Raw genomic sequence first — 21,334 nt, forward strand, 5'->3', positions numbered from 1 at the left:
ACTAGAGGAGCAGATGACTGCTTAAGGGGAGTGCGGGCTGCTGCCTCAAAACTCACTAGTTTAACAGCCTCTTCCTTGGAATAATCTCTTAAGGTTTGTGTACTAAAGACTCCAAAGCACAGAAATTTTTAAAAAGAATTCCAGGCATCAAAAGGAGACTGGCTTGGTTGGATGAAAATAAGTGATTTTTTAAAAACAGTTTATCAACTCAGGATAGAATAGGTCAACAGCAATCACTCTTACTAGGTTATGACTTGACAGAAATGATCACTGGGCAAGATTATTCTGCCAGAATGGCCCGGAGTGGGTAAAAGAATACAGACAGATGTGTAAAGCTCTTGCTCTCCCGCCAAATGTGAGGTGATGAGGGTCAGAGCCGATGCCAACTGTGTTTCATTTTATGTCACTGGACATAAAATTCTAATTAATGATTTGAAGATTATAGTAGAGTACTGGCTTATTTTTTATAGGATGGGTTTACTTTGTTTTTAAACTTGTATTATACTTTGTAAGTATCAAAGCACTGCAGTGTTTTATTTCATTTGACACTCACAAAAACTTTCTGCAGTTGAGAGAACAGTTACTTTTCCAGCCTATTCTAAGAGGTAACAGAGATTCAGAGCAGTTTAACAAGTTACCTCATTGGACAAATATCAGTGTCTAGTGTGTGCCAGTCACTCTTATAGTTAGGGTTATATATTTTGCTAATGCCTGAGCCACAGTCAGAATTCTTGATCTTCGTTGTTGATGGAAACATAGCCTCATTGCATTTATTCATAACTGTTCTTTAGGAGGCTACTTGCACACAAAGCCCAAGGTGCAAGTCTTGGTAAATTTATATGTTGAGATGTACCAAAAAACATAAGCCTTTTGGGTATGACCTGCAAAAAAAAGGCTTTTATATTTGACATGTGGTATGTCTCATACATTTTTTTAATGGAGCAGGATCATATACATCTTTTTAAAATACCTTTGTATACGGATTAAAGGTTTAGCCTCCTTAATTACATAACCCACAGGGTACAAGGTATGTGTCAGCAACCATGATAAAACATACTTTACGAAGCAATTTTAAATTTAAAAGCTGTACAGCTTGATGTCCTTGCATTCTATAAAGCATTTTCAAGCAAATAAATAGATGCTTTACACCTCAGTCATAGAGACATCAGAGAATGAGTTCTAGTAGGCAGAACCCGAAGAGTTCAGATAAAACTCTTAAGATTATTTAAAACAAAAAACAACCAAATCTTGATTTGGTCAAATCTTATTTTGAAACAGAGGTCCTTAAGTGAGATTTACAGTAATGTCATTTCTGGAATAGAAAAACAGACAGTATGGGGCACCTGGGTCACTCAGTCAGTTGAGCACCTGACTCTTCATTTCAGCTCAGGTCAGGATCCTGGGGTTGTGAGATGGAGACCCAGATGGGGCTCCACGCTGGCCATCAAGCCTGCTTAAGATTCTCTGGCTCCCTAAGTCCCCCACACTCTCCCTCTCTTAAAAAAAAAAAAAACAAAAAACGTTATTTTCTAGGTTGTCTACCCAGCGTTTTTTTTCTCCTGTATAAATTATTCTTACTTTTGAATGGATTTAAGAAACTTCATTCTTTTGACAAGTATGCCTTCAATATGTTCAAGTTACAGATGGAGTCTGAGTCTTTTAACATTTTTTAGGGTCTACTTGTCTTGATTATTGGGGTGAAAATTCTAGGCGTGTGCATATATGCACATATGTACTTAACACACACGTGTCTAGCTTCCAATTTTTAAATTTTGGTTATTATTACAGAGAGATTAACAATGACTACAGAAAATAAGGCACGAAAAGTGTTTCCTCCATAACACGTCTGAACGCTAGAAGCGAAAGTCACACTTTTGTTGGTTTCTACATGGTGCTGTAAACGGTTTCCATGTTCCTTGTCCACACGGTCCTCCTGCTCTCCCAGGGTGGAGAGTCTTTCTCTTCACGTTGATGTGGTCAGACTAGTCAAGTGACTCTGCAGAAAAGGCACATTCCTTAGTCAACCTTATGTTGTCTGCCCTCTGTCCCTGAATCATATTATTGGCTTTATGGGCCAGAGCAAATAAAAGTCTTGAACCCTACCTACAGCAGAGACAATACACCAGCTTCGGATGCACCATAAACGGAAGAGTCAAGGCGGCTCCAGCACACGGTTTATGTTTGCGTCGCGACGGGCTAGCTATCAGGCAAGGCCATGAAGAAGAGGATCTTCATTCGGATTTAAGGGTGGGTGACACCGCAAAGGTTTTTCTTCCCCTTTTCCATAACTGGATGGGAAACCTTACTTGGGCCGGCCACCTCTAAGTGGCAATACAGCTGACACTCTAAGATGAAACACTATGCCCGTTCTGTCAATGGCCGGTCCCTAAATTCACGTCGCTCAGCCCCACATTCCCACTCGGAAAGCCCACAACCAATAGGGCCCTTAATCCATTCCGGCCACAGGGACAAATCATGGAAGCCAGAGAGACAGGAAGGCACCAGCACGCGGGTTCCCGCCTCTTCTAGGCCGCGCGCCGAAATCAAACCCGACCCTGGATCTTTCGGGGCGGTGCCACGCGCGCTCCGCTCCCTCCGCCGGCCAAGCCACGGCCGACGCCCGCTCGCCCCGCCGCGGAGCTGCGCAGGGGTACGCCTCAAGGCAGCGGGGAAAAGGCTGGCCAAGAAGGAAGAGACGCGGGAGGTGCGCTCTGCGCACGCGCGCGGCGCCCCGCCTCCCCAGCGTCGGCTCCTGGGCGGGCGGCGCGGGCCCTCCCACTCTCCCCCGCGCCGCCTGACGGCCCCGGCCCTCGCTTCACCCCGACGCCCCGGCGTGCGCGTTCTCCTGCCGGCCTTCAGGCCCGGGGCCTCCGCCTGCATCCCCGCCGCTGCTCCTCGCGGCCCCGGCTCGCGTTCACGCTGTCGCCCGGGCCGGCGCGGCCGCGGGCAACCGCTCCCCCTCCCACACCTACCCCGCCCCCTCCCCGCCTTTTCCGCCCTCCCGTCCCCCTCCCTCGGCCCGCCGCCGCTGCTCCAGATGAGGTGATGGCAACGGCCAACTTCGGCAAGATCCAGATCGGGATTTACGTGGAGATCAAGCGGAGCGATGGTGAGCCGCGCCGCCGCCCCTACTGGCCGGGCCCCGCATTCGGGTGTTCATGGAGGGGACGCGGGGCCGGCCGCCTCATTGATTGCTCCGCCGGGCTGTGGGGGCGGGAAGGCGGCGGCCGCGGCGCTTTTGTGTGTGGCGTGTGTGCGAGTGAGGCCGGCGTGGGGTCCGCCCCGGGTGCCGCTGCAGTGCGGGGGGCGGGGAGGGGCCGCTGGCCATGGCCTGGGTGTCGCGGCCGCATCTCTGGGGGTTCGGGCGGGTGAGGCGGACGGTCCCGGGACAGGGGTCCCCGCTCTTCCCGCGATCTCCATCCTACCCGGGGACTCCAGCCCGTGGGGCCGGGGGCAGAGGGCTTCTTTAGGGAGGACCCAACCTCGCGTTTCACCCGGCCTTTTCATTTTCCGGCAGTATCTCTTGGGGGGGTGGGGGGTGGGGAGAGCGTGGAGACCAGTGGTTTCAGTGTTTAGAGAACCGACTCCCGGCCCGAGGCAGGGGGAAAAAGGCCAACCCTGAAGCTGGTCAGGCTTCTTCGCCTGTCGCTTCTCGGGCATGCCTTTTCTTTTTTTCTTTTTTTTTTTTTTTTGCTAGTCCCTTCCTTGGAAGAAGGATGCGGAGAACGTCGTGCTCGGCCATGAATATGTGGGGGTGGGGGGGAGCAGTGGGAAGAAATGTTCGATAAGCTTCTCAGAGGTGATGAGACTGAAAGGGAAGGAGAGGGCTGAGCCTAGTCAACGCGATGCATTACCGAGAGGGTGGGGTGGGCGACCGGATGTTGATATTTTTCACACCCTCTGGAGAGGTAACTGAGAGAGAAGTGTAAGATGAGGCGAATATACATGCTTAATTCAAAAGAAAAGAAAAGGCTTACGTATCTTTTATAGGCTCCTCTTGGGGAAAATGTTTTATGTCACTAGCTTGGGGTGTGGAGTGAGATGCCAGCCAGGCTTGGAAATAATTTATATTGTAAAGGAGAAAACGCATGGAGAGAGAGAAGTACAATTTTCTTTCAGTTCGAATATTGGAAGAACTAGAGATATGTAATAGGTGTGTGCAGTGTTCATGACTCCATCTCCCTGACACTCACCTTTATTTATGGCTTTTTATCCTCTTGCCTAGTCAGTAGTAACGTTGCTATCACATCCACACCCTCCTGGTTTCTGAGCAAGTTTGACTAAGTTATGTGAAGCTAGATTGACTTCCCTGTTACCTGTGTGATATATTGTTAGACCTCATATAGCTAATGATTTTTTCCCATTATATTTGAGATAATTTGCATTAACAGCCGGAAACATCATTACCCTGAATGTGAAAAGATCACGTATACCGCTTAGAGCTTTAGTAGTTACTAGTAACACCACCGGGAAAGCGATGTCTCCTTTTCTTGGGTTGGGGTTTCTTTTTATTTTCTCTTCGAATTACTGTCCTTAAACAGTACTGTTTTACTGTCATTTCTTTTTTAGGTGAACAAGGGTTCACTGCATTCCAATGAAAGTAGGATTTGCATATTATTTAAAATTTCGGGGTGCAATAAAATGTGTTAAGTTCTTTACATTCTAAGCCTTTATGATTGTAGGTGTTACTACAAAACATTTTTAAAAACCAGTATCATACGGCCTTTGAAAGCTTTGTATTTTTTTATTTTTTCTAAACACTTTTTTTGTTTAAACGCATGATGTGAAATAATTTTGGTTCATTTTAGGGTTCTAGGACAGAGACTTTTTAATAGTCTTTCAGCTTTTGCCTTTACCAGAAATCCAAACATATATATCAGAGCTTTGTGTTCTTCTATAGGTGCTAATAACCTAAAGTCACATTTCAAACCAGTTTGCCCATTAGGTCATAATGGAAATTGTTACAATGTGTATTATCCCAACCTTTAGTCATATACATATTTATGCCCTTCAGATGCATGATGGAATTGGTGGAAGGTAAAAGTAGACAACTTGAAGGGAATGGTCATTTGCATTGGATAGTGGTGTGTCACAGTAGAAAAAAAGATGCCTGGGAAACTCCCCACAAGCTTTCTTTTTTCACATTAAAGAAGCTGTTTTGTTTCCTCCTACTTCTATAGCACATCTGTATTGGATAAACACTAGTGGTTATTGTAACAAAAATAAACTTTGTAGTTGGATGAGCACTAATGTAATGCCTGAGACAATGGAAATCACATGAGTGAAGAAGGGCTGCTGTAGACTGCTATTAACTGGTGACTTGATGTTCTGCATGCTTCCTAATGGTGATACTTGTCCTCGTTTCAGAGCATGCTTCTCCAATCTGATGCTCATATAGAAATAAAACATATTCTGAGGGCCAACGGGTAAACTAAAATGAATTTATTCTTATCTTTAAAGGCCCTGCTCAAAACTAATCCCAGTAAGTCTTCACTAATTACTAAAACCAGATGGATAGCCAGCCTCTGAATTCCTAAGTCATTCTGTATCATTCACGAGGCAGCATATTTCCGGAAGTACTAATATATTTGGGTGTATTTCTTTTAATATTATATTTTCAAACTGCACTGGAGATGAGGTGTTGTAGAATCCAACTGAGGGATGGCAGGCTACCCACATCCACTTCAACCACAGTCAGGGTGTTATGGGATTAAAATACTTATTATAGCCTCTTCAGTTTCCTGAATTCATCTGTGTATCTCCTCCCATGTGCCTAGCAGAGGTTCTCCCATATAGTTTTTGAGTGAATCATTCATTATTGGGTCTTTGGTTTTCAAACATTTAAGTTTACCATTCTGATAACATCTTACCTGGAAGTGAAACCCTTCTATCTAGGCTACCACCTCCTTATTCTTTTTTTTTTTTTTTAAGATTTTTTGTTTATTTATTCATGAGAGACAGAGAGAGAGCGAGGCAGAGGGAGAAGCAGGCTCCCCACCGAGCAGGGAGCCTGATGCGGGACTCGATCCCAGGACTCTGGGATCATGACCCGAGCTGAAGGCAGACGCTCAACCATCTGAGCCACCCAGGTGCCCACCACCTCCTTATTCTGCTCTGCCCCCCTCTACCCCACTCCATTCAGGCCTCTTAGTACAACATCCCCAGAGTTGACTGGAATTGAGTGATCTGCTAAAGCTAATCTCACATTTCTGGTATTCTGAAGTTAAGAATGACAGAGATCAGATGTACTGAGATTGTTCCCCACCACAGGCAATAACCTGTTATGAAATTAGACTAGTTTCTGGAAATGGATAGTCATGTATAATTTATTTTTTTGCATGTGGTTTCCTGTTACCCTTTTGATTCAACTCATTTTTGGAATCCAGTGACTCTAAAACCTGCACTCTTACTGTTATGTAGCTAGATAGTTGTTTTTTTTTTTTTTTAAGATTTTATGTATTTCACAGTGTGCATAAATGGGGAGTGGCAGGCAGAGGGAGAGGGAGAAGCAGGCTCCCCACTGAGCAGGGAGGCTGACATGGGGCTCCATCCCAGGATTCTGGGATCATGACCTGACGTGAAGGCAGAGGCTTCACCAACTGAGCCACCCAGTCACCATAGCTAGGTAGTCTTTATTGGGAATTCTGAAAAGCACTGTTAAAACATCTCTTACCTGTTTGACAGTGTCTGTAATTATCCTTTAGAGACTGGGGGAGGGATGAGAAATGTTTTGAATATTTGGAAGCTGCAACTCTGATGGGATTGTTTTCTGGGGTCTCTTAGTCACAGCATTGATATATGTGATCTGAAGAGAAAGATCGACCAGAAAGATCCTTGAAGTTAATCTAGTTCTCATTTTTATAAATATGGAAACAGAGCCCCAAGTCACCTTAAGGGACTTGTCTGGATTCTTACAGCTTGTAGTGGTAGCCAGGAACCTGTCTTGCATAGCACAGAAACCAGACTATCAAGAACTGTGGCAGTAAAGGGAGATTTCTGTTATTTAGGAACCATACACAGCTTTCTACAGCCCAATAAGGATGTGTAGGAAATTGCTTCTTGGTCATAGGAAGGGCGCTAGGGAGCAGTGTTATAGAGCCCAGTTGGAATGATCTGGTAAAAAGTGGTAATGGTATAGTAACTAGAAGATCACAGTGTTGGTGAAAAGAATGCTTTAATTAAGCATCTGAAATCATGAAGGTAAAGATTTCAAAGGATTTATCGGGACTCTTGGAGTTTAGAGCAGGCAATCTTTAGGAAAGATTTTAAATGGCCTAATTCTCCTACCTGTTTTGCCATATTTATTCTTTTGCTAGTTCATCTTTACATGTCATATGTAGACTTTGGAGAATGGACTGTGTGAATGTAGGTAATAAAAATGAACAACGTAGCAATATAGTTGTTTAGGTAAGATTGTGTGGCTCTGTGGAGTGGGTGGAATGGGGAAATTTGTGGATTAATAATTTCCTTTTACATGGTAAATAACAAGATAATGGTTCCATATATGTATAGTTAGGCCTTCATACTTTTCTTTTCTTTAAAATCAATTAATTAACATATAGTGTATTATTAGCTTCAGAGCTAGAGTTTAGTGGTTCATCAGTTGCTTATAGCACCCAGTGCTCATTATATCATGTACCCTCCTTAATGTCCATCACCCAGTTACCCCATGCCCCCACCTCCCTCTGCCCAGCAGCTCGCAGTTTGTTTCCTTTGATCAAGAGTTTCTTATGATTTGCCTCCCGCTGATTTCATCTTATTTTATTTAATTAATTAATTTTTTTAAAGATTTTATTTATTTATTTGACAGAGAGAGACACAGCAAGAGAGGGAACACAAGCAGGGGGAGTGGGAGAAGGAGAAGCAGGCTTCCTGCGGAGCAGGGAGCCCGATGCGGGGCTTGATCCCAGAGCCCCCGGGATCATGACCTGAGCCGAAGGCAGACGCTTAACGACTGAGCCACCCAGGCGCCCCTCATCTTATTTTATTTTTCCCTCCCTTCCCCCATGTTTACCTGTTATCTTTCTTGAATTCCACGTATGAATGACATCATATGATAATTGTCTTTCACTGGTTGACTTATTTTGCTTAGCATAATATCCTCTAGTTCCATCCACATCGTTGCAAATGGCAAGATTTCATTTTTTTGATGGCTGAGTAATATTCCATTGTGTACATATACACCACATCTTTATCCATTCACCTGTGGATGGACATCTGTGCTCTTTCCGTAGTTTGGCTATTGTGGACATTGCTGCAATAAACATTGGGGTGCATGTGCGCCTTCAAATCACTATGTTTGTATCCTTTGGATAAATACCTAGTAGTGCAATTGCTGGGTCATTGGGTAGCTCTGTTTTTTTTTAACTTTTTGAGGAACCTCCGTACTGTTTTCCAGAGTGGCTGCCCCAGTTTGCACTCCCACCAACAGTGTAAGAGGGTTCCTCTTTCTCTGCATCCTTGCCAACATCTTTTGTTTCCCGACTTGTTAATTTTAGCCATTTTGACTGGTATCTCACTGTGGTTTTAATTTGTATTTCCCTGATGCCGAATGATGTTGAGCATTTTTTCATGTAGGCCTTCATTGTTTTCAAACAGTTGTCTAATTGGATCCTCACAAAAAACCCTGTGAGGTAATGCAGGATAGTAAGGTGGTAGATTTATCATTTTATAGGCGAAGAATCTAAGGTTGGATTTTTTGTCAAGATCACATGTTAATTAGGGGCATAACCTCAACCAAACCCTAGGTTCTTTCACTCCTAGTTTTCTTTTTAAGTGCTGACACATGCTTGTGGATGATGGTATGAAGTTGTATACCTTTTTATTAAGATTTTTTTTATTATTTGACAGAGAGGGGGAACACAAGCAGGGGGAGTGGGAGAGGGAGAAGCCGACTTCCTGCGGAGCAGGGAGCCCAATGTGGAGCTCGATCCCAGGACCCTGGGATCATGACCTGAGCCAAAGGCAGACGCTTAACAACTGAGCCACCCAGGTGCCCCTGAAGTTGTATACTTTTTGTACTTCAGTGGTTTTTTTTTTTAAGATGTAAAAGCCCCTGTAGTAAAATTTTTTTCTACTGCTACAAGAGGCTCAGAAAACCTACAACTGATAACATTGAATTAAATTTTCAGAATTGGTGAGATCAAATTAAATTCTGACATTTTATTAACCATAAGGATAAAAATTCAGCAGTTTAAGGCTTTAAAGCCCTTTTCACTAATCACTTGTTGCTTCTAGAATTATCACAGAAACCCAGGAATCTATGTTCATTGCCTAGTCATTTGATTCTTAAGGCAAAAATTTTGGAACTCTGAGGAAAGGTTATGTGTCAGCTTTTTTGTGTGTCATAATTTTTTAAGATCTAGAAAATAACAAAGAGCTAGTTAAGCCTGTGTCTTGTTTAAATAGGGGAGGAGGCTTGAGTGTGGAATATCCAGAACAGGGTTCCTTGAGAGATCATCTGGACTCATTCTAACTGTCTCAAGTATACCTGTCGTTAATATTATATTCATCTTTTGCAAAGCTTAATTCTCGGATTAAGCCATCTACTTTGCTTTTAACACCTCTGTCCTGTAACCTAAAATAATCTTTTAAGGTGTTTATTTATTTTGAGATCATACTTCTAATAGAATAGATACAATTTCTAAGCCTTGGGCACAACTCATTTTCACTCTTCTGGTCCAGTGTGGCGTTAATATAGGTTACGTTGCCCTCCCATCACATAGTATCTCTTTTGATTAAAGTAATAAAAATGGTATTATAGTGCCTAAGTGAAAATAGGTATTAGAACCTAACCATCTTAAACATTTAAGGGCTTGATTACACATAGTGGATACTGTGCCATGTACTTATATAGAGAGCTAAATAAATTCAGGTTCATGCTTATTGGGATTTGTCTTGTGAAAACTTGCTCAAATGAAATGAAATACCATTTCATTGTTGGTTAATCTTTTTTTAAATTTTTTTTAAGATTTTATTATTTATTTGAGAGAGAGGGATAGAGCACAAGCAGGGGGAGCAGCAGAGAGAGAGGGAGAAGCAGGGAGCCCGATGCGGGGCTCGATCCCAGGACCCTGGGATCATGACCTGAGCTGAAGGCAGACGCTTAACCGACTGAGCCACCCAGGCGCCCCTCATTGTTGGTTAATCTTAAATTAACTTTTTGTTACTGTCTCCTGGGAGTAAAATGGGTAGGGAGGTGTCCCTTTTTAAAGTTGTGCTTGTAAATCTAGTCTTTGCCTAGGGCTCTCTCGTTTTGGTACTGCTTATTTTTGTTGTTATCCACTACAACCAACCTTGCAGTCCAAGTGGGTATTTACTAGAGAGTGAGTACGTTTTGGTATATAGACCATAAGTGATTTTGCCAGATCACAAAAGTGTGATCTCATAGTTTTTTCTTATTGCAGATTTAATTAAATACATTTTTATTAATAGCTTATTATATGTCAGGCATTCTGATAGGTGTTGGAGATACAAAAAAGAATAAGGCACACACAGTTCCTGCCTTCAAAAACAGTAAGTAAATGATTGACGTATAGTATGGTAAGTACCGACAGAAGTATGCTGTTCTGTGTGTACCTGATTGCCACTTCCCTTTTTAGGTTTAGGCTCTTTATTTAGACTCTTGCAGTTAGGAGTCTTCTGGAAATGCTGTCCCTTTCACCTCCTCTGCCCAAGACCAATATCCATTATCCCTTACAGTGTGCTTTCCTGATAAGCCCATATGCATCCTCAAAATTCCTCTTAGTACAGTACCACCAGTCCTTATAGCCCCGTCACTTTGCTGAAATTGTCCTTATTTGTTATTACTGGCCTGTTTTCTTTTCTGTAATACCCGTCTGAGTTTTAACTTTATGACTTTTTACCCTTGTTTTGGTACCGAAAAGAATCCGTTTTTTTCACATTTACATTTCTGGTAGAAGAGCCGTGGCATCGCGTTTCTGTCGAGATACCGGGGTGCTTGTAGACACAGGGACCGAGGGAGGGGAGCATGGAAACTGGTCGACCACCTGCTGGTACTTGTATGTAATTTGGAAACAACTCTCCTCACACAGTGTGGCCAAGGGACCGTAAGAATCAGACACCTCCCCAGGCTATATAAAAAAAATTTAAAGGACAGATGGGATCGGGGTGGGGCACACAGTAAAATTTGCAAGGTGTCTGCACTACACAAAGAAGGACTTTTTGATTATAACTCTTGGTCAGCATTTATCTACTCAGCTTCATCCAGATAGCTTGTGTCTTCCGTACTCCCACATGAATTCTGTTTGTTTCTTAAAAATTGAATCCGGGTGTTATTCTTGATACCTGAAGGGATTTAATACTTGCGCCCTTTATAAGGTCAGTTGCTTCCCTAAATATGTTAACGTCCAGTATCTTGCTTGGATTTCATGACAACCCTGCAAGGTAAACAGTATTTGACCCATTTTGTTGAAGAGAAACCCTATGCTCAGAGTATATAAATCACTGTGAAGTGGTTAAGCCTTATGAAGGGCAGTTTCACATATTTACATTATATGCATTGGTCAGGACAATGTGGTAAGTGTATTTTAGTGGTGTGAGATAGAGATATGTTTAGAGAACATTAGATAAATGTAGTTGTGGGAGTTCTGTTTCTAAACTGGGTAGAGTCTGTATAGTGGTTTCACAACCCTGGCTACTCTTTGGAATCACCTGTGGGACTTTGAAATGAAAAACAACCAAACATAAAAACAACCCCCTACCCACCAATATCTGGGTCCTTTGCATAGAGAGTCTGTTTCAATTGGCCTGATATGGAGCCTGAGCATTAGTATTTTATTTGAAAAATTTAAAGCACCGCCTACATTGATGAAACTTAACTTCACACATACAGGTGACTTCACTGTGCACCCAGGGTTGTGATCTGTTATTTTAGAAAAAGTAGCATTTCCTAATAGTGATCTGACAAAATTTCATGGAGAGTGAAGTTTTAATGATGGGGAGAAGTTGACCAGCAGATTGCCATGGGGGGAAGGAGGCATTCCAGGCATGTAGTACAACATGTGAGAAGTCCCTGAGCTGGAAATGGAGGGCTGTCAGGTAAAAGGCGTTAAAAACAGGTAGAAGGGAGGGTGATAGAAGAGGAAAATAAGGAAGGAGAAGTAATCTGGGACACCTTATTGAAGACTTGAAAACAAAGGTAAGGTAAGGCTTCTTGGAATTAATTTCTAGGACACTTGGAAACTACAGTAGGACTTAATCTCCTAAGAGCAGTAATAGGAGTTAGCTAGTGATTAGTGATAGATTAGAGAGAGAATAATACTGAAAATGAGAGCTAGCAAGGATAAGATTGCATCAGTCCAGGAGGGTGAGCAATGATTAAGGAACAGATGAGATCCAGCAGCCTGCAAAAAGAATTGATGTTATATGGTGATATATCATTTGTGCTGAATAAAGAACAGATATGTTGAAAGGAATGGACTTAACATTTGGAAAATCTGAGTGTAGATTATAAAATCTCTTATGTTTAATCAAGCCGATCCTATTCATGAATATTTTATAGAGGACTGTAGAGCCTAGGTACAGTGTGATATCAAAGGGAGCATCCAACTCAGGCTGTTTATAGTTTTCGCCCCTAATATCTTTAAAGTAAGTGAGCCTAAGGTATGAGTCATTTCCAATAAATGTTTATATGTAGAGCAGGAATTTACTTAAGCTATAACTAACTGCTTTGCTTACTTAAGAGGACTCAGTTATAGTGTATTAGCCAGAACCCTCTCAGAATTCATGGAAGGGAATGGGAAGGAAAAACAACACTTAAAGGATACAGCTTCTGCTTTTTAAGGGATGAAGCATTTTGATTCTTAAAATACAGCTACTCTCTTTTACTTTTCCTTTGCTCTTATTTTTGTCCTATTTTTTCTGCCCTGGCTTTCAGCTTACGTTTTCATCCTTAAGATTCTGAATGTCATTTCAGCATTTAGAATGTCTTAATTGCTGTTGCAATTTAGGACTTAAAAAGAAATAAGTGAGGGATGAATAGAGCACATTGGATTTTTAGGGCAGTGGAATTATTCTCTATGATACTACTATAATGGTAGATACATGTCATACATTAGTTAAAACCCGTAGAAGAGGGCGCCTGGGTGGCTCAGTTGGTTAAGCGACTGCCTTCGGCTCAGGTCATGATCCTGGAGTCCCTGGATCGAGTCCCGCATCGGGCTCCCTGCTCAGCAGGGAGTCTGCTCCTCCCTCTGACCCTCCTCCCATCTCATGTGCTTTCTCTCTCATTCTCTCTGTCTCTCAAATAAATAAATAAAATCTTTAAAAAAAAAAAAAAAAAACCCGTAGAAGATACGACACCAAGAATGAACCTTAATAAAAACTATGAGCTTTGAGTATTAGTACTGCATCACTGTAGGTTCATTGATTGTACAAGGGTACCCAGTGTGGGCTACTGATGATAAGGGAGGCTCTGGGTCTGTGGGGACAGGGGGTTTGCTCAGTTTTTGCTATCAACCTGAAACTGCTCTAAAAAATAAATTTATTTTAAAAGGGGGGTATGCACACGTTAGGTGTTAAAAGTTAAAGCTGCTTTTGGAATAATGGATCAATTAATGGCAAGAATTTATAGTATTTTAAGAATGAAGTTCTTATTCCATATGGGGTTATAGTTAAGGTTAACTTTTGCTCTTCATTTTTGTTATGCTTAGTTTGTTGGCCAGTATGAGAGATTGAGGGTTTGTGGACACAATTTTTAAAATGAGCTGTAGTGCAACGAGAGGATTGAAATATGCTTGGCTCATGGACATTTTGAGTTTATAGGTAAAATGCTGTGACAGATATCCAAGCAGTGTGTCTAGAAACTTTATTCTTGAGGTGAGCCAGGGTTGAATTTAAACAAGTGTTTTACCTGTTCTAGTTATAAAATAGGGAATTTCTCTTGTAAGATAAATACATGAAATCTAATAATGTTTCATCTTACGGAAAGTGAGTTGGGAGTGCAAACAGCATTAAACTTTTTTGGGGGAAGAGGTAGTATTTTTAAGCCTTTAGTTTATTGTGGACTAAAAAGAAATGGGTATAGTGATTTACCAATATATGACTTTTAGGAATGGAGAGCAAATTAGAGGCCCTAATTAATGAGGCAAGTCTTAAGAATTTAAACACAGACAACTCTAATGAAATACTGCTGTAGGTCAAACTTGCTTTTATTTTTACAGTGAGGAAGTTGACTTGTCTACGGCCATACGTGAAGTAAGTAGCAAATAGATTAGAGCATAGATTGTCTGCCTCTAAATTCCTCTACACTAATGCCTTGGAGTTCTTTGTGTACTGTGGATGTTCCAAGCATTGGAAGTCAGATCATTAAGTAGTGCTTTCATTTTTCTTTCTATGGTATAGATTGCCTTCAGGTGTTTTTTATTAATTCAACTAGCATATGCTGCATGACCATTATATGTCCCTTCTTTCTCATGCCTTTGAGGGCATAGAAATAGGATTTCTTCCTAGTAAAGACTACTTTGTCAGTTATAGCAGACTAGTAAATAGCTGTGGCACTCAATCCAAGTGCCCTGGGGCTTTATGATTTCTTTTGAAAAAGAAATTTTGGTCTTTGCCAGTCTCCCTGCCATTGTGTGAGTTTAGGCCGTCCTTGCTCCCATGACCTTCAAGATTTTAGACAAGGGCATATGTTTCATTTGAAATGATATCTTATTAGATGAGCAGCTATACTGTCAGGAAAATACAAGAGATTATAGCAACTTGCTAGGAGTCCATTGGCATAATTGATGAATTTGGGAGCCTCTATAGATTCAGTCATCTTTATTTTTATAAAATTGTTGCTTGAAATTGTTTTGGGAATAATGTGTGGGTTGCATTTTTACCATCTACTCCCCCCAATAGCTGATAATTGAGAGTTGACTAAAGGATGACCCTAAATATCTGTGTATTTTCTTTGTATGTTCTTTAGGGTATACTTTTATTAAGAGTAATACATTGCTTTTAACCTTACATGTTCTTTTGGGTTTCATTAAGAGCCATTCCTTAACTAAACTAAAAGTAAACAAAATATTTTGTTTTCTTCCAACCCTCAGACTTTTCCTTCTTAATCTTTGCGGGTGTTCCTTCTCTCTCTATTTTATTAATGTTGGTGTTCCTCAGGGCTTGATCTTAACCTTGTAGTACTTCTCACACTGTAATCTCTCTCTGAGTGAACTAAATGCTTCTCTTCAGCCTTGGCTGGCTGCAGATAGTACTCTTTGTGTATCTAATGGATTACTGAGTATCTCCATGTGGCTGTCTCATGCATACCTCAAATTCAGCATGTCCAAAATTGGACCCATCACCCACTGCCTGACTCAGAAACCTAGATGTCTTCCTTGACTCCTTGGTGTCTCCGAACATCATATCCTATCCTCAGGTTCTCTTAATAATATAACTGCTGAAGTACCTCTTCAGTCCATATGCTTTTTCTATCCTTCTACTATAATCTTGGTGAGGCTAGCATTATGTCTTCCCTGAACTATTGCAACAAATTCCTAATAGGTCTCTCCACGTTTGGTTGATTGTTCTTTCAGAATAACATTTCAAACATATAAATTTGACCCCCTGAGCATCTGCTTAAAACTTTTTGTCACATGCTCTCTCTGTTGCCCTTTGGCTAAAGCCCCACTCTTACATAGCTTACTCTAGACCCTGAACAGTGTGACCTCCCTCTCCAGTTTGATTTCTTGCAGCTTATTTGAGGCCCTCCAGACACATTGAACTCAACACTCCACTTCTACCTACCTAATCCGTGTAATGTTGTTGTTTCCTTTTGTCTCTGTTAAATATTCTATTCTTCCTTGACTCCTGGATTAGGATAGGTCCCCTGCTTTGTGGTCTCCGAGTCCCCTCTGTTTATTCATCAAAACTCTCGTGGGATTGTATTACCTGTTTAATTGTCTTTGGTAAAACTCAAGTTCCATCGTATCCTTGGTGCCTAGTGCAGGTCCTGTTCATGCTTAGTAAATTACCTATTTCTTGAACCAATGATTAAATGAAGCTCTAGCTGTGCTGTTCTCCACTGCTCTATTCAGAGTCACGCATTCTGAAAAAAATTGATTTGTGTTCATCTTCAGAGCCTCAAGAAGTATGTGTCTTTGCTTTTAATGTACACTTTTAACTTGCTTTTTAAATTTAATTACCTGTTTTGAATAATAATGTAGTCCCATGGTTAATAATTAAGTTCCAAAGGATATATATTAGAAAGTCTTCATCATATCCCTGCCCCCTAGCCACCTGAGTCTTCTCCCAAGAGATAACCAGTATTACCAGGTTCTTGTATATGTGTGCAGGGATTTGTTTTGCATTTTCAAGGAAATATTTGTATATTTGTACTTATATGTAGTATAGATATTTGTAAATATGTATTTTTATGTATGTATATTTATATTTGTAAATATATATATTTTCTCTACAGATGCTATATGGTACACACTGGTGCTTCTTATTATTTTTATTTAATAATGATATCTTGGAAGAACCTGTGAATACATAAATAATAGTCTCTATGGCTGCCTTTTATTATTGATTAAATATACCACTCTTTAGATTGTTCCCAATCTGTAGCTCTTACACAGCCAATACTGTGTAATCTTGAACTTTGGTCATTTTTTGCGTATTGATGACTATATCTGTAGGATAAGGTCCTAGAAGTAGAATTGCTGGGTCATAGAATTGTATTTTTTTAATTTCAGTAGATCTTGACAATTTGCTTCTAAGAGAATATGTGAATTTACCTTCTTATCTGCACAAGTGCTCCTTGTCCACAACAATGTACAACATAAATTTTTGAGATTTGCTAGCTTGGATTATAGAGTTTAGAATTTATAGAGTTTAGTAGAATGTTTTCTTCTGAAGTTAAATGGCCCAGAAAAGATAACATACTTAATTTATAAAGTGTTTATGAGGTCCAGACATATAATGAAAAGCATTTAAGTTCTAGTGTTATGATAGCTAGTATAGAAAAACAAGATGCCATGTGTTATTAAAAGTTTTTGAAAAATACACATTACTGTTTTTAACCTAATAAACTTGAACAGCCTTACTAAATAATAGATTGGTATTTTTCCTACTCTGAACACAGTTAAATAAATTTGTGCTAATGAAATTATTTCCCTGTATTTTTTTCAGTTTGTACTTGGTTAACTCACTTAAGTAGATTGCCTTGTTATTCGAGGCCAGATCAAGGAACTAAATCTCTTAAAGCCAGTTCGTCCCTGTTCTTTTACTGTTCAAAATGCCAGCTTTTGACTGGAAGGGTAGTTGGGTGAAAGTGTGTGTGTTGTTTATTTGTTCATCAACCAATATGTATTGAGTATTTTAGGCAGTGCACTAGTTATTGAGTATAAAGCAATGGGAAAAATCCACAAAAATATGTCTCCACATGGAGCCTTCATCCGTACAGAGGAAGTGGAAGATGCACAGCTATGCCACTTAATAACTTGTTCTTTATTTAATGGAGAGAAATCACATCAGCATGTTTGTTGAAGGGAAGAAGCCAGAGGGATGAGAAGAGACTGAAAAGAAAGAGCAAGGAAAGATTAATCACTACATCAAGATTTTGGAGAACATGGATCAAGTGATCCTTAACATGACCTTTGAAGGCTTTATGTGATCAGGCTCTTAACTTTTCTTCTGTGTCACCTTACACACTTACCTCCTTGCTCCCATTGTTGAGCCTCACTGGCTTTCTTTTAGTGATTTGTACTACCTCAGAGTTTTTATACAAACTCTTCCCTTCACCTCAGATTTTCTTACTGCCCACTCTGCCTGACTCAATTGTTGCTTTTAGTTCTCAGCTTAATTATTATTTCTGTACTTGTCAAAGGGGTCTTTTCTGACTCACGAATCAAAATTTGACACGTTACATTTTCTTAAACTTTGTCACACATTGTAAGTATACATTTATTTTTGTGCCCCTTTTTTTGAAGCCATATACCAGGTCTCTGTGGTTCTCTACTATAAACTTAGCATCTTGGAGCACCGGGGGTGGCTCCGTCAATTAAATGGCCGGCTCTTGATTTCGGCTCAGGTCATGATCTCAGGGTCCTGGGATCGAGCCCCGCATCAGGCTCTGCACTCAGCGGGGAGTTTGTTTCAGGATTCTCTCTCCCTCTGCCCATTTCCCTCCCTTCAAATAAATAAATAAATAAATAAATCTTAAAAAAAAAAAAACCTTAGTATCTAGTATGGTATCTGACACATAGCAGGCATCCATTGAACACTGACTGAATGAGTTATGAACTTAACACCAGCAATGAATAGATTAACCAAGTCCTCACATCCTCAATAATTTTTTTTTTTAAAGATTTGATTTATTTATTTGACAGAGAGAGACAGAGTGAGAGGGAACACAAGCATGGGGAGTGGGAGAGGGAGAAGCAGCTTCCTGCTGAGCAGGGAGCCCGATGTGGGGCTGGATTCAGGACCCCGGGATCATGACCTGAGCTGAAGGCAGATGCTTAATGACTGAGCCACCCAGGCACCCCACATCCTCAATAATTTAAAACCTTTTCAAGGTTTTATGGGTTAGGTGTCGGGGGAGGGCTGAATAGGCAGAATTGAGGATTTTTAGGGCGGTGAAAATACTGTGTATGGTACTATAATGGTGGGTACGTCTCATTATACACTTGTCCACACTTACAGAACGTATAGCACCAAAAGTGAATCATAATGGGCTTTGGGTAATTATGATATGTCAATACAGGTTTATCAGTTATAATGAATGTACTAGCCTGGTGGGGGATGTTGATAATGGGTGAGGCTATGCATATGTGGGGGCAGGGAGTATATGGAAAAATCTCTGTCTTCTGTTTAATTTTGCTGTGTACCTAAGACTGCTCTAAAAACATTGTCTTTAAAAAACAAAACATGCTGTATTCTAGGAATATACCCAAGAGAAGTAGAAGCACCTGTCCATATGACAATATGTACATTGATGTTTATAACATTATTCATAATAACCAACAGGTGAAAACCCCCAATGTCCATCAGCTGATGAGTAAACAAAACTGTGGTTTATTCATGTGATGGGATATGACAACATAGACATTGAAAACATGTTTAGTGAAAATAGCCACTCGCAAAAGACCACATTATATGATTTAATTTATATGAAATGTCAAGAATAGACAAATCTCTAGAGACAGAAAGTAGATTAATGATTGCTTATGTTGGGAAGGGGGGTGTTGGAGGAATGAGGAAGTTATGGCTAAAGGATATGAAGTGTTTTTGGGGGTGATTAAAATATTACAAAATTGATGATTGCAAATATCTGAATATACTAAAAACCATTAAATTTTATACTTTTAATAGGTGAATTGTATATTATGTGAATTATATCTCAATAAAGTTTTGAAAAAACTTCATAGGTAACAGTGGGGAGTTTTATTTAAACTTGTATTATTATTAATAAAGGTGAACATTTTTTGTATTTTTTGTCAATCGTAGTACTTTTTGTCAATCTCCTCCTACTTTTTAAAACTTTCCCTGGGGGCACCTGGGTGGCTCAGTTGGTTGGGCATCCTGATTCTTGATTTTGGGTCGGGTTGTGTTCTCAGGGTTGTGGGATCGAGCCCTATGTCGGGCTCTGTGCTCAATGGGAGAGTCTGCTTGGGATGCTCTGTCTCCCTCTCCCTGTGCCCCTTTCCCCACTCGCATGCACACGCTCTCTCTCAAATAAATAAATCTTTAAAACTGGTTGACTGGACTTGATTGTACTATGTTATCTGAGTTTTCTTTCTACTTCTTGATCTATTCTTCTTAATCTCTTTTCTAAGTTCTTGTTCTTTGTCCACTTAAGTGTTGGTGTTTCCCAGTGTTCTATCATTGGTCCCTTCTATTTCCCTGTGTTTTCCCTAGTTACTGGGATTTACTTTTTTTTTAATTGAGATAGAATTCACATATCATAAAATTAACCCTTTTTAGGCAATAAACTAAAAAATGAGACTAATCTAAAAAGCTTCTGCACGGCAAAGGAAACCATCAACAAAATGAAAAGGCAGCCTATCAAATGGAAGAAAATATTTGCAAGTCATATATCTGATAAGGGGTTAATATCTAAAATATGTTAAGAATTCAGTATCTAAAAACCAGACAATCTGATTTAAAAATGGGCGGAGGCCCTGCATAGACATTTTTCCAAAACACACATACACATGGCTGTTAATCAAAAAGACAAGAAATGACAAGTGTTGGTGAGGATGTGGAGAAAAGGGAACCCTCATGCACTGTTGGTGAGAATATAAATTGGTACAACCACTGTGGAACACAGTATGGAAATGCCTTAGAAAATTAAAAATAGAACTATCATGTGAGGGGCGCCTGGGTGGCTCAGTTGTTAAGTATCTGCCTTCGGCTCAGGTCATGATCCCCGGGTCCTGGGATGGAGCCCCGAATCGGGCTCCCTGCTCAGCAGGGAGCCTGCTTCTCCCTCTCCCACTCCCCCTGCTTGTGTTCCCTCTCCCGCTATATCTCTCTGTCAAATAAATAAATAAAATCTTAAAAAAAAGAACTATCATGTGATTGAGCAATTCCATGTGTGGTTATTTATCCAAGGGAAATGACACCCTATCTAGAAAAGATATTTGCACCCCCATGCTCTAAGACATGGAAACAACCTAAGTGTCCATTGATAATGGATGAATAAAGAAAATGGAATGGAATATTTTTTAGCCATAAAAAGATGAAGGGAATCTTGCCATTTGTGACAACATGGATGGACCTTGAGGGCATTATGCTAAGTAAAATAAGTCAGATAAAGAGAAATACCATATGATCTCCTAAAATGTGGAATCTAAAAAAACAAAACTCATTGATACAGAGAACAGGTTGGTGATTGCCAGCAGTGGCGTTGAGGAGTGAGCAAAATGGGTAAAGTCAGTCAAAAGGGATAAACTTCCAGTTGTAAAATAATCTTGGGGATGGAATATTCATCATGGGGACTATCGTTAATAATATTGCATATTTGAAAATTGCTAAGAGTACATCTTAAAAGTTCTAATCGCAAAAAAATGTGTCGCGGGGCGCCTGGGTGGCTCAGTCAGTTAAGCAGCTGCCTTCGGCTCAGGTCATGATCCCAGGGTCCTGGGATCGAGCCCCGCATGGGGCTCCCTGCTCAACGGGAAGCTTGCTTCTCCCTCTCCCTCTGTCTGCTGCTCTGCCTACTTGTGCTCTCTCTCTAGCTCTGTTAAATAAATAAAAATCTTTATTAAAAAAATGTGTAGCTATGTGTGATGATGGATGTTAACTAGACTTATTGTGGTGATCATTTACAGTATCTACAAATATTGAATCCTTATGTTGCATGGCTGAAACTAATATAATGTTA

The 21,334-nt window shown here is 40.6% G+C and overlaps 1 protein-coding gene and 1 long non-coding RNA gene across 4 annotated transcripts in view; one reads left to right on the forward strand and one right to left on the reverse strand.

The window, feature by feature from the left end:
* Window positions 1–1,756: 1,756 nt before the first annotated feature.
* On the reverse strand, window positions 1,757–2,649 carry LOC114224675 (uncharacterized). Its single transcript, XR_003612432.2, has 2 exons — window positions 2,104–2,649; window positions 1,757–1,996 (listed from the first exon to the last, which is right to left on the reverse strand). It is a non-coding gene; the product is annotated as an uncharacterized LOC114224675 (long non-coding RNA).
* Window positions 2,650–2,831: 182 nt separating this feature from the next.
* Window positions 2,832–21,334, forward strand: part of KIF2A (kinesin family member 2A) — a 74,723-nt gene continuing 56,220 nt past the window's right edge. For 2 of the 3 annotated variants that reach the window (XM_028123846.2, XM_028123847.2), the window contains exon 1: window positions 2,984–3,109. In XM_028123846.2, the coding sequence (XP_027979647.1) occupies window positions 3,046–3,109 (64 nt within the window). In that variant the 5' untranslated portion in view covers window positions 2,984–3,045. Of the gene's footprint in view, window positions 3,110–21,334 lie in introns of all 3 variants that reach the window. The other variant, XM_028123848.2, reaches the window with a different exon arrangement.

This window comes from Eumetopias jubatus, unplaced genomic scaffold (assembly GCF_037043125.1).
Source record: "Eumetopias jubatus isolate StellerSeaLion01/CBP00866 unplaced genomic scaffold, mEumJub1_p1.0 scaffold_5, whole genome shotgun sequence".
In the NCBI taxonomy this organism is placed as follows: Eukaryota; Metazoa; Chordata; class Mammalia; order Carnivora; family Otariidae; genus Eumetopias; species Eumetopias jubatus.